The following is a 13,546-nucleotide window of genomic DNA, read 5'->3' as shown; positions in this document are numbered from 1 at the left end:
CGTCAGGACTGAGAACTGCCCTGTAGCGGTTACAGCAGCCACTAGGATGCAGATTCATCAATACATTACACCAGAAACCTTTCATCCCCATACCCCTAACTCTATGCTAATATTTGAGTGGGTCTTCTCAATCCGTACATTTTGTCAGAAGTTGGGGCATGACTTTGTAGGATTATGACTGAGGATGAAATGCTAGGAGCTCTGGTAACGGGCACTTAGATGAAGATAAAGTGCCAGTTGGTTATGAAGGTGCTTAGTTTCACACATTCCCAGCTCTCCCCGTTTACATTCTTCAACTTAAGCAGAGGCTTTAGAAATGTTTGTTGGTGTGGTGCTTTAAGCCTGCCTTCCCAGCACCGAGAGGCTGAGGCAGGACTTTGATAGCTGGAACCCAGCTTGGGCTACAGAGTGAAGCCTGTCTCAACCCAGTTACAGCAGTTATTAACTCCAGTTCCAGGGGATCTGATGCCCTCCTCGGGCCTCCATGGATACTGCACACATCTGGTGTGCTTACATATAGGTAAACACCACACTACACGTATATGCTCTGTGCCCTAGCTATGGTAGTGCAGTAGCTAAGACTTCATAGAAGGTGGTCTTCAGTTCTAAAGACAAGACGGCAGTCCTGTGGTAAAGAAAGAAAACTGTGGTCCGTCTAAGCACCTTTGTTTGCATTCAGGAACTTGAAAGCATAGGCAAGAAACTGGAAAATAGTCACCAAAAGTGACAACTACAGACTGTCATGCAATTGAAAACACCTCCATTAAATATACTTATATACTGAAAAATGCAGTAATGCCAGAAAACTTGTCAAAGACAAATTATACAAGTTATGTTTCAGATCACCCATTTTAATATTAAAAAAAATTATTTTACATAAACATTATGTAAAGTTAACAGTCAGGTAGTCTCATGGATTGGAAGGTGACTGATTAATTCCCTTTCATTCCCAAACCTCATCAGGCAGTCACTGCATTTATGAGGCAAGTCAGCTGAATGCTTGAAATCAAGATGAATTTTAAGATCTTCGATTTGTCCTGTTGAATATTCACAATATTGGCATAAATAAATCCCTTCAGATAAATGTGAATTTAGATGCTTGCAATATTCTAACATGCTGGAAAAGCCCTTCCCACAGTCATCACAAACGTGGGGGAAGATTTTAGTATGCTCGATAGCAACATGTCTGTTCACGTTTGTGTGAAGTCTGCTACGAAATCCACATACTTGACACACGAAGAAGTTCTTGCATTTGTCAAAGGTGATCTTGCTTAAAAGGCTGCACTGCCCGTGCCCACCACCGCTGCACTTGTCACTTAGCTCTATCAGTCTTCGAGCATGCTCATTGACCACGTGGCTGTGCAGGTCCTCAGGGTCGCCTGTCTCGTGCTCACAGAACTGGCACAGGTACTGTTCATCGCGGCTGTGCTCCTGGAAGTGCAGGTAGAGCTCACTGCTGGAGGAGAACTGCACGTCACACTGCTCGCACCAGTAAAGGTGGTCACTGAAGTGGGTGTCCGCAATGTGCTGGCTGAGGTTCTCAAAGATCACTGTCTTATAGTCACAGTACTTACAGATGTAGGGGTCTTCTTCATGAAGTTTGGCGTGCTCAATGAGAAGCATATTAGTGGAAAAGCTTTCCTTACACACTCGACACACATTCGAGTCAGTACGCTTGTGTTTCAGGATCATATGCTGCTTTAGGTCAGAAAAGTACTTACTGTTGAATTCACAAAGTTCACACTTGTAGAGGCCACTGCTGTTGGCTCTCAGTAAAGGCCACTTCTGTTGGGCAGTCACATTCAAAGCTTGGCTCTTGTCAAGTATTTTACAGAGTTTAGCTGGTGGTTCTTCATCAGTCTGGTCTTGGAGGCTCTCGGAGGAATTGTTCTCTGTCTCTATATCATAATCTTCAGAAATGGCATGAACTTCTACGGCAATTGGGACATCTTCTGAGGTGTGAACCTCTATAGGGCTCTCCTCTTGAGTGTGCTGAGGCACAGACTCGGGCGAATCACATTCTTCATCACAGATTTCCACATCAGCAGACTTTTCTGAAACAGAGGAAGCCCGCTGTTATAGTACTGTACTACATAAGCCCTATTAGAGAAGCGTCCTATGTAGTACTATCCACAGTACACCCCATTAGATACTGCGGTCCACTGCTGCCCCACTGCACGAAGCCCTTCAGAACCAGCTGTCCCAGTACTGTAGCACTGTGCTAAGTCCCATTAGAAACAGCCGTGTGAACAGTAATTACAGCATGCACTGCTTTTACCTGCTCTGTACAAAATACATTAAATGCTATTGGGTAATGAGTTCCTCTAACCTGTGGAAAAGACAGTGTGGTCTAGAATTCTAAGCACAGGGCTGGGAACAAGGTAGTTCTGATTCCTGTTTCTGGCCTTAGTTCCGTCTGTAAATTTGGGCAAGTCATTTGATGTCTCAGGATCAGAATCATCATCTGTAAAAAGAATTTGGAAAAACATTTTATATCAAAGCATTAACCATCACAAAATGACACCAATAGGAACAACAGACTTAGCCATGAAAGGACATATTGCCTATTACATATTACAGATCCCTATAGACACTGAGAATATACCAGAATAATCCACTGCCTTTGTTTATATGTCCAATTTACTGGATTACACTCTGAACTTCCTAAGGAATGAGAATGAATCATTATTCCTTTACTTCAGCCTCGTTCCCTCCAAGTTAGCATGATCTGAGGGTCAACAGAGAAAACTGGATGGCAGTATATGTGTGTGTGTTTTAATAGACTATTTTTTAAAAGAACAATTTTAAACTTAGGGGGAAAATCATGAAAACAGTATAAAGTACTCCTAACATATCACCACATTTCCACTATTAATTCTTTACACTAGTATGGGGCATTTGTTGCAATTAATGATTGATATATGGCCACTGATAGTGATATATTATTACTGACTGAAGCCCATACTTCATCCAGACTTACTTTGTTTTTATCCAGTGTCCTTTTGGATCCCATATACATTTAGTCATGTCTTTCTAGGTGACTGAAAATTGACTGTCTTAAGGACTATTGTCAGCCATTTTGTAGAATGCTCTACTAATGGAACTTATCTGTTTCTTTTTCTCATGATTAGACTGGAATTACGAGATCCTGGAAGGCAACCCGCTTGCCATCCCTCCCTTCCAGAATGCACATCAACTGCTGAGCTAGTCTCCTGACCTGGCCAGTGTGGCACCTGGTTTCTGTCCTCCCCTACTCTCCTCTCTGAACGTCACTGTGATGCCTACACCAAGAGGTGGAAAGTTGGGTTTCTTCTCCTTAAGGGAGGAATTCATGCCAGGTGGTTATGGTTCACACCTTAGCTCATGTGCGCTAGACAAGCACTGTCACTTGAGCTCCACCTAGGCCCTCAAGAGCGCCTTGAGCTCATCGGTACTGTGTGTGTTGTTTTTTAATTCTTCCTATTTTCCAGCACTACAAGATGCTCCAAACTCATCCTGTCTATCTCCTCCTCAAATCTGGAGCCAGCCATGGCTATAGGGGCTTTAGTTCATTGGTATTTTAAACCAAGACCTGAACATAAAATATGCTCACTGCTACTATTTGCTTCTTTTAGGCCTCACAACTGCCTAAAACAGTTCTATTAACTGTCACGGATGCAGATGCAGATTCGTGAGCACCTCTGTGTGCGAGCATGAGAGTCTGTACTGAGCCAGGTGTGGGCTCACAATGATAAGGAGCAGCAGTGGGTGCAGAGAAAGAAAAGCGTGCATGTTCTTATCATTTACCAATGTCTAGAGAAGTGGGGGCAACAGAGAATTTGAGACTGAAAAATACCTAACAGTTGCTCTTGACCCTTCCCTTCTCTCAGCACTCCAGACTGAGAGAAGACACTTGACTGCCAATATCCAATTCTAGGTCACTCCGGCTTTGGATCAACTCTTAGCCAAATAAAAGAAATTAAGAGTTTGCTTAAAAATGGAAGTTACTTATTTAAAAAACTACTTTTTTCTGATATTACAACAATTAAAATCTTTGCCTGCCTTGGAACTATAAACCCACATTTCAAACTACCGTTTCAGATAATCCCGAAGGGAAAACATGCAAAGGCAGCCTTGCTGCTTGTTGGGCTTTTGTTTTCTGCAGTACTACAGAGGAGTCAGTTCTTACACACAGAGGCAGAGGCTCACCCACAGGGACATCCCTAGGTCCTGTCAAAGCGAGTTACACTGAGTACTCTGGAAGATATGGGACTTACCTTTGTTGTCAAAGTATTTTAAGTCAGGTTGTCTCATAGAGCAGACACTGTAACAATGATCAGAAAAGATTCCACTGACTCCATCTGTGATCCTGCTTATTCCAGAAGAATCTAAATGTAAAACAAAATGAAGACAATTCCCAGCATAGTACACAGATGCATGAGCTAGTCTGACATATTTTTTTTGTCTACTTCCCCCCTGAACCCAACGCCTTACACATACCAGGCAAGCCCTCCACCTATAGCCCTAGCCTTTATTTTCATGATTTTAATGAGTTTCAATAGGAAAAATGTAGCATGTTTGATGTGGGAAGGTCATTTGTCAATCTCTTGTTTCACAGGTTAATCAATAAAGAAAACTGCTTGGTCTGATAGGTCAGAAAATTAGGTAGGTGGAGTAGACAGAACAGAATGCTGGGAAGAAGGGAAGTGAGGCAGACGCCATGCCTCTCCCCTCTGTTCAGATGCAATGAAGCTCCGGCCCAAGATGGACGCAGGTCAGACATGCTGAATCTTTCCTGGTAAGCCACCACTTTGTGGTGCTACACAGATTATTAGAAATGGGTTAAGCAAAATGTGAGAATTAGCCAAGAAGAGGCTAGATATAATGGGCCAGACAGTGTTTAAAAGAATACAATTTGTGTGTTGTTATTTCGGATGTAAAGCTAACCATGCGGGAGCCAGGTGGGATGAAAAGCAGGCCTGCCCGCAGCCTACTACACATGTTCCTCAGTTTTACACTTTAGATCAGACACTGGCGTTTGGCTTTAAAAAAGAGCCACAGACTACACTGTAGTAACACTTAAGAAGCTGAGTGACTGCTGCACACCTATGGTGTCAGGAACACAGAGGCTAAGGTGGATCAGCAAGGCTTTAATTCTATAATGAATTACATAAGATAAAACTGAAACCTTTAGAAACAGGCTGGAAAGATGGCTCAGATACTCTGTTGCTAGGTTCAGTTTACAGCACCCACATGGTGGCTCACAACTGTCTGTAACTCAGTTCCAGGGGATCTAACACCTTCGAGCCTCCACCAGCACTAGGCTTATGGTGCACATACATAAATGTTGGCAAAACACTCATACACATAAAAATAAATGTACCTTGAAACACATACAAGGAAACATTTGCCTAAAGTTTGAATCTCACAAAATATACATATATAATAAATGCTGTGTTAAGGATTAAAACAGTGAATTAGCTACCATGAACTACTAAGAAGGCATGCCATGCCACGTAAGTGCCAAGAAAGCCTAATACATGAGGAGAACTAGTCTCAGGAGCAGAGAGGGCTTCTGAATACCAGTCATTCCAAACATTGCCTGGTAAGCACCAATAGACCAAGCTCATTTCCTCATAAAGGACATGTGCAAGAAGTAAGCTAATGGGTATGCTGTCTCAAGTATGTGTGCTAGAGATGGTCACAAAGATGATCTTCTTTCTTTGTTTTTTATGACAGGATTTCTTTGTGTGACCTTGGCTGTCTTGGAACTCTGCTCTTTAGACCAGGCTGGCCTGGAGTGCTAGGCTTAAAGGCATGCACCACTAGCAGCCTCGTTTTCCTTTTTTTGAAATTGGATCTCATGTAGCCCAAGCTGACCTCACTCTGGATCTGTCCTGCCTCCATCTCTTAAGTGATGGGATGAGGCGAAACCAGGGCTTCATGTATGCAAGGCAAACATTCTATACACTGAGCTATACCCCCAGCCCAGACCTCTTATGTTAACAGAGCAGAGCCAACCTTTATCACAAATTACACAATCAAGATAAAAATTGGGGAGGTAGAGATGGCTCAGTGATTACAAAGAACACTTGGGTTGCTCTTGCAGAGGACCTGGGTTCAGTTCTAGCTCCTCCATGATGGTTCACAACCATCTTCCAGGGGATCCAACACCCTCTTCTGACTTCCGTAGGCAACAGGCATACACATGGTACCACACACACATGCAGATTAACACTCAAGACACATAAAATAAAGGTCACAGTTCCAAAAAGTGTTCAAGATAAAGTTTTTTTCCCTCAATATTTTCTGCTGAAGTTATTGCTGCACCTTAAGCACAGTTTGTGACCCTGATGATACATGAGGAGTAAGCTGGGAACTCTAAAATGTCAAATGGCAAAGCACCCTGTAGCACTCCATCTAGGAGACATACGAGAAAATGGTCCAGACAGCACCTTATCATTTATGCAAAACTAGATGGGAATAACAACTACGCGGAAATTAATCCATTACTCTTTTGAAAATAATAATTATACACTAACCTGAATAACGAGAAGGGTGTAAAGTCTTCCTTTTTCTTTTTTTAGGATATTCATTCATATCTTTTCAATCTAAAAAATGAAAAACATTCACAGACATGGTACAATAACTAATATTATTGTATAAATTCTTTTGAGCCAAAGAATTTATTAGCAATAGGAAATGGGAGGGGGTGGAGAGATGGCTCAGCAGTTTTCTAAGAGGACTGGCTACTCTTCCAGAGGACCTGGGTTCAATTCCCGGCACCCATGTGGCAGCTCACTGCTATCTGTAATTTGAATCTCAGGGATTCTCATTCCCTTCTGTGGCCTCAAAGGGTACCAAGAATGTATGTGGTGCAAAACATCCATACATATAAAATATTTTATAAAGAAATCTGTGTGGAACATGAAAATAGGTATCATAAGAACAACACTGCACAATGCCTCTCTCTATTGAAAATTATAGAAAACCTACCAGATAAGCCTAGAAAAGCAACATTCACCTTTTAGTCCCAGCATTCAGGAAGCTGAGACTATACTGGTCTACATAAAGCATTCCAGACCAGCCATGATTACAAAGCGAGACCCTGTCAATCAAATACACACACCACTGCCTCCCCCCACATACTCCCCCCACCCCATTATATCTTTGGGCATACAACATTTCTACAGATTTCAAGTTAAACATGGATATCTTTCCTTTAAAAATATAGTTGAGTCTATTAACACAATGGCTTCCAGAAAAAAAAAATGTGTTATACAGAATCTTGGAATATAAGTAATTTTCAAGAAAGAAAAAAATCTTAATAATGATTATGATGTCACATTCAACATTCTACTGAGAAGTGTGGCTGCCACCAAACAATTAAATTCCCATGAACCATTAGAAAATTTACTAATTAGTTCAGCTGTATTCCACTTACTTGGTATAATTATCAGTACTGCAGCAAGGAAAATGAATTACAGGCAAATTTCCAAGATGGCAAAAAATACCTACAAGTAAAGAGACCAGCAGTCATATAAGCAATAGCACCACTGAATGAGCCGTAGCTCATGGTAAAATGCTTCCACATCTTAAATTAGCCACAGAAAGAATGAACTCAGACATAATATTTATGCTTTCTAAACTCTTAACAATTGTATATACTGATAAATACCCAATTAAAGGCGTGCACCACCACCGCCCAGCTAAATACTCAATTATATGTAAAATTTTCATATTTCTTTTAAAAATTTTATATTTATAGCCACAGCTGTATCTTGACATCAAAATCACAGTGTGAGTCTGCATTAATTTATTCAGTCATTAGAAAAATCACAAATGGCCAGGTAGTGGTGGCGCACGCCTTTAATCCCAGCACTCAGGAGACAGAGACAGGTGGATCTCTGAGTTCGAGGCCAGCTTGGTCTACAGAGTGAGTTTCAGGACAGGTTCCAAAGCTACAGAGAAACCCTGTCTCGAAAAACAGAAAAACAAAAACAATAAAAAGAAGGAAGGAAAGAAGGGAGGGAGGGAGGGAGGGAGGGGGAGGTAGGTAGGTAGGTAGGTAGATAGGTAGGTAGGTTGGTCACAAATGGCTGGTTGTGGTAGTCCACACCTTTTTAATCCCAGCACTAAGAAGCAGAATCGGGTGGCTCTGAGTTCAAGGCCAGCCAGAGCTATTACACAGAGAAACCCTGTCTAGAAAAAAAACACAAGAAAAATGACAAAATATCCAAGCTCCTTCTCCCATCTCAGCTTAACATCTGTCCACTGGTGCAGGGAGGGAGCACCCTGAATGCTGCTTTTCTCTCTCCACTTCTTCCCTGTTGGTTTCTTGAGATAGTGCCTATGTAGTCCTGTCTAGTCCTAAGACTCTATCTATGGTGGTCTTGTCCTAGCCTCTGGAGTCATTGCCCGAGGGGCACACACTAGGTTAGTCACTGTGCTGCATGTCACATGATCACACAATGATAAGGTGGCAGTTCCCAGATATGAAGCACATTCTTCTCACTTATGTCATCTTCCCAACAGTCCCATGAGGAACACAGAAGGGTTCCCTATCAAACTCACCTCATTTTAAGCAATGAAGAAACCAACTCTGATAAAGTCCATTATGACATAGCAGGACCAAAGATGGAACACTTGTCTTTGGACTGCTGGTGTCAATTAACTCTGTGTATATGGACCCTCATTGCTCCATACTGCCACCAGCAAGTTTGTTCATCTTGCCTCACGTTCTTAGCCACAGGTCGGAGGTGGGAAGCGATACCTGGAAAACTGACAGCCATATTCTTATAGAAACATTAGGTACATATACAAAATGCCTCACCCAACACCATAAACAGCATTCTTTGGTTTTTAGAGACAGGGTTTCTTGTAGCCCATATCTTAATATATGTTAATTAATAAGTCAAGAGGATATTTCAGATTGTTCAGAACATAAAAGGGAAATCAAGCATGGAAATAAAATGATTTAAAATAGGAAGTTGGATTTGGCCTGTCGAGAGAGAGAGAAGACAGGTCTGACTTCTACTGAGGACCGAACACCACCAAAGGCTTATTAAGACCACTCACAACTGAACCTGCTAATCAAGCTTCACATACGCAAACAGTATGGGCTTTCTGTATGCAAGTGCCTTCATAAAGACATTCGGAGCATGCACACATGCAAACTGCCACAGCACAGGTGTGTCCAGGGGACTGAACTCAGGTCATCAGGCGCCTTTACCCATGGAGCCATCTTGCCAGCTCCAGAAATTTAGCTTCTTAATCTAATAATATAAATCAGATAAACTTGTGCTCACTAATTCTCCTATCAAAAAGATTGTGAATCACCTGAAACTTACCTCTGCCCCCCAACTATACACACGTCACTGTAGAAAACCAGGACATTTAAAATCAAACCACCTAAAATCTATCCACTCAGAAAAAGTCAAATTTTGATGATGTATCCACAGTTTATAATGTAGTGCTTTAAAAAAAAAAAAGAAAAGAAAAGCCAGGTGGCGGCAGTGGAGGCAGGCGGATCTCTTGTGAATTTGAGGCCAGCTGATCTACAAAACAGGTTCCAGGACAGCCAGGGCTGTATCCACAGACAACCTTGTCTGGGGTAGGCGGAAGAACCACCCCAAAAAAGCAAACAAAACCCCTCTACTTTGCTGAGTGTGGTGGTGCATGCCTTTATTCCCAGCCCTCAGGAGGCAGAGACAAGAGATCTTTGATTTCTTGGTCAACCTGGTCTACATAATGAGTTCCAGAACCAGTCAGGAGTACATTGTGTTTAAAAAAAGAATGAACAGATGGGATGTGGTCATATGTTAACTCTGAATTTAATCTATATTTGAGGTTGTATTTGTTTGTTTACTTGTTTCAACTCAAAGGTCTGCCTCTGCCTTCACCAGGGTGCAGGGATCAAAGGTATGCACCACCACTCCTGGCTGTGTCTTCATTTCTGAGAAAACATGAAAGGAAAAAGTCCCACTTTAAAAAGGCCCAACCCCATTCTCAGGCAAAGGGCGGTCTGGCTGGCAGCCTACGTGAACATCCCTAAAAATCTGGGAGCACAATATGTGAAATCATATTTTAAAAATCCTCCTCCATAGCTGGGCCATGGTGGCGCATGCCTTTAATCCCAGCACTTGGGGGGCAAAGACAGGTGGATCTCTGAATTCAAGGCCAGTCTAGTCTACGGATCTCAAGTTCCAGGATAGCTGGGGCTACACAAAGAAACCCTGTCTCGAAAAACTTAAAAAATCATCTTCCATGTCAACAGCAGAGCTCAGGGGCTCACAGCTGGCATCCCAGCACTCAGGAGGCTGAGGTAAGGCTACACTGAAAGACTTATCTCCTAAACACAAAATAAACGGGTAACACACGTAGGCATCTTGGCACCTGACATCTTCAAAACACCAGTGCTTCCCTTTTCAAAGACTCCATGCATCTCTAGATGTTTCTACACAATGGAAAGATGGATTTTTAAAAACCTTGTTTTCGTGTGCGTGTATGTATTGTGTAGAACAAGAGAGGGTGTCGAATCTCCTGGAGATGGAGTTACAGGCAATCATAAGCCTGCTCCAACTGGCTGTTCTCTCCAGCTCCCAACTGTACAGGGTCGTTGCGTTTTCAAGACGTTTAAATTACTTTTGTATTTTCAGGACCGGCGTGATGGCTCAGAAGGCACTTACCGGCAAGCCTAACCTGAGGGATTCCCGGAACCCACATGGTGGAAGAACAGACTTCTTGAAAGTTGTCCTCTGACCTCTACACTTACGCTGTGCCACACGTGTGCATGCATGCACACAATAAACACACAATTTCAAGCATAAAAAGAGAATTTTCACATTCTGATTGAAGCTCGGCGTTGTGGCTCACGCCTCTAAGTCCAGCCTGGGCTACACAAGACCCTGTCACAAATAACAGGAATTGAAGCGGCTTTCGGAGAGTGCTGGCCCCATTTGGCCTTTCCCGAGACCCGCCGTCCCTGAGGATGCAGGGCCGGGTCCCCGCTGAGGAGGAGCGGCCTCCTGCAGGCCGGCGTGGGCCTCCACGCCGCAGAGTCCACCCGAGCCACGGCCGCCGACCCGCACCCAGCTGGGCAGGCCCCGCTCGCCCCGCGGCCCTCGCTCGGCGCACAGGCCCCGGCAGGCCGGCCCTCACCTCACGCAGCAGCGCAGCTCCGCCGAGGCCCGCCCGGGTGATGGTACGGAGGTGGCTGCCGGGAGATCGCCCGCGCCCTCCCCCGCCGCGCGCGCCCTCCCTGCCCTGCCCGCCAGGCCCGGCTGCACTCACCCCGTCGCTCCGCGCATGCGCCGCTGCAGGCCGCGAGGGCGGGGGGGGGAGAAACCCCTGAACCCGAGGCTGAGGGCGTGGCCCGAGAACGAGGAGGGCGTGGTTTCGTGCTGTGGGCGGGGCCTGATAACAGGACGCGGGCTGGGAGAGGCTAGCGGCCCTGCGAGGCCCAGCGCCCCCTGCGGGCGTCTCCCCACCGTGTCCCCCTTTCCCCCCTCCACCCCACTGTGCTCAGTGTTTTCCTACACGGCGGGGACCCTGAAGGCCGGCTGTGATCAATCCGCGGGGCTTCACGATCATTAGCGTTTCACCTGGAAGTATCTCTGCAGCCTGACGTCACACACACCGCGTGGTGGTTGCACTCAAGTCCTAACAAAGAGCATCCGGGCTAGATAAGTACAGGTCCGGGAAGAGGCGACACGTTTCGAGACGTGTCCTCAGGCCACACCCGAGATTCGAGAGGCCTTGGGGATTGGAGGTGGGGTGAGGTAGGCTGAAGAAAATGGCTCAACGGTTAAGCAAGAGTACATGAGTATTATTCCTCTAACAAAAAGCACCCACATGGGTACTCACAACCGCCTGTACTGTAATTCCAACTGCGGGGTTCTGATGCCTCCGCAGACGCACACAACACACACACCTAAATGCAAATAAATCCTAAAAGAGAAGTCTTGGTGGAGTTAACTGAGGCTGTCTATCACAAAGGATTGGATTTCATCATTTAAATACTTTTCGGACCTTGACAGTCAATGAGCTGATGGAAAATAATTAAATTAAATGAACGTGCCGGGCGGTGGTGGCGCGCCCCTTTAATCCCAGCCCTCGGGAGGCAGAGACAGGTGGATCTTTGTGAGTTCGAGGCCGGCCTGGTCTACGCCCAGTCTACAAGAGTTAGTTCCAGGACGAGCAGAGCTGTTACACAGAGAAAGCCTGTCTCGTAAAACCAAAAGAAAAAAAAAAGAGAGAGAGAGACAGAGACAGAGAGAAAGAAAAGAAAAAGAGAAAATTTAAATGAACATAATTGTGAACATAGTTTTTGAATTATCCCTTAGACTGGAGGAAGAGTTCAGTAGAGGTCTGTGCTTGGCAGGGTGGGAACTAAGGATTGATCCCTTGTCCTTACAGTCTAGAGTGTGACTGTGTGTTTTCTCGCCCCTCCCTCAGTGTTAAGAATGGACTCCAGGGGATGGAGAAGGCTCAGCTGTTAAAAATTAACTGCTCTACTAGGAAACCCAGGTTCAATTCCCAGGACCCACATGAGGCTCACAACTGCCTATGAATTCAGTTCTAGGTAATCAAATGCTGCATTCTGACTGTCATGTGCACTACAAACACACGTAATGCTCAGACATACATCCAGGGAAACACTCGTACACAAGAGAATAAAATATATAAAAACAAAACAAAACTTCAGTTTTGTTTGAGACAGTTTCTCTGTGTAACAGTCCTAGCTGTCCTGAAACTTGCTTTATAGATCAGGCTGGCTTTGAATTCTCAATCTGCTTCTGAGGCACGATTAATAAAAACTAAGAGACAGAATTTGGGGTTCAACCTGAAGGTCAGAAAACCAAAATGGCCAGCATTGGCTCTTACCTTGACCTCAGTCTGAAAATGATGATCCAGGAATCTCAGAATGAGACTGAGATTGAGAGCTGTCTCCTCTTGTTTTATAATCCTCTCGAGTTCTGGGATTAAAGGCGTGCGTCACTACCACTTGGTTTCTATGGTAAACTAGTGTGGCTACTGGGATTAAAGGTGTGTGTTATCACTGCCTGGTCTGTAAGGCTGGCCAGTGTGGCTGTTTTACTTTCCCAATCCCGAAGCAAGTTTTATTTATTAAAATACAAATGAAATGCCACTGCATGCCTTTGCAGGCCTCCACCACTGAGCTGCCTCCCCAACCTCTAATCTGGTGCCAGTGAAAGACATCAGTACAATTAGAAAAAAGGAACTGTGTTACTTGGTTTTTTAATTTAAGCAGCCGCGGTTCAACCAATTGTAAGTGAATGGCTAAATTGAGTCAGGGTACCTTATTCCCAAGGTCACCTGCAAAGTCCCAGCTGGGGTTCCCTATCTTGCCCCCTCTCATACACTGTGTTCTTGCTGACAGTCACCTGCTACTCAGGCAGTCTTTACCGACCCCCCCCCACACACACACACACACCATGACGGGAAATCCATCTGTGCGGTACTGGAGAGACAGTGCTTGTTTGTGAGGTTCAGTTTCGTGACCTCATAATCCACAGGCGTTCTCAGCTTAGACAAATGAATATTC

At 44.4% G+C, this 13,546-nt stretch overlaps 1 protein-coding gene across 5 annotated transcripts; it reads right to left on the bottom strand.

Annotated features, from left to right (window-relative positions):
• Positions 1–830: 830 nt before the first annotated feature.
• Znf639 (zinc finger protein 639) lies at positions 831–11,320 on the bottom strand. Of its 5 annotated transcripts, none has more exons than XM_057757294.1 (7): positions 11,272–11,320; positions 8,554–8,760; positions 7,424–7,493; positions 6,522–6,590; positions 4,257–4,367; positions 2,330–2,464; positions 831–2,054 (listed from the first exon to the last, which is right to left on the bottom strand). In XM_057757294.1, exons 4-7 carry the CDS (start codon positions 6,577–6,579, stop codon positions 901–903), a joined length of 1,458 nt encoding a protein of 485 aa, XP_057613277.1. In that variant the 5' UTR covers positions 6,580–6,590; positions 7,424–7,493; positions 8,554–8,760; positions 11,272–11,320; the 3' UTR covers positions 831–900. The 5 variants fall into 5 exon arrangements, with proteins under 5 accessions (XP_057613277.1, XP_057613275.1, XP_057613278.1 ...); XM_057757292.1 differs by lacking the exon at positions 11,272–11,320 and adding an exon at positions 11,140–11,259; XM_057757295.1 differs by lacking the exon at positions 11,272–11,320 and adding an exon at positions 11,140–11,218 and having other exon boundaries at positions 8,554–8,752.
• Positions 11,321–13,546: the final 2,226 nt, after the last annotated feature.

This window comes from Chionomys nivalis, chromosome 24, assembly GCF_950005125.1.
Source record: "Chionomys nivalis chromosome 24, mChiNiv1.1, whole genome shotgun sequence".
NCBI lineage: Eukaryota > Metazoa > Chordata > Mammalia > Rodentia > Cricetidae > Chionomys > Chionomys nivalis.
Note: the sequence above shows the minus strand (reverse complement) of the source record. Positions and strands in the feature narration are given on the sequence as shown.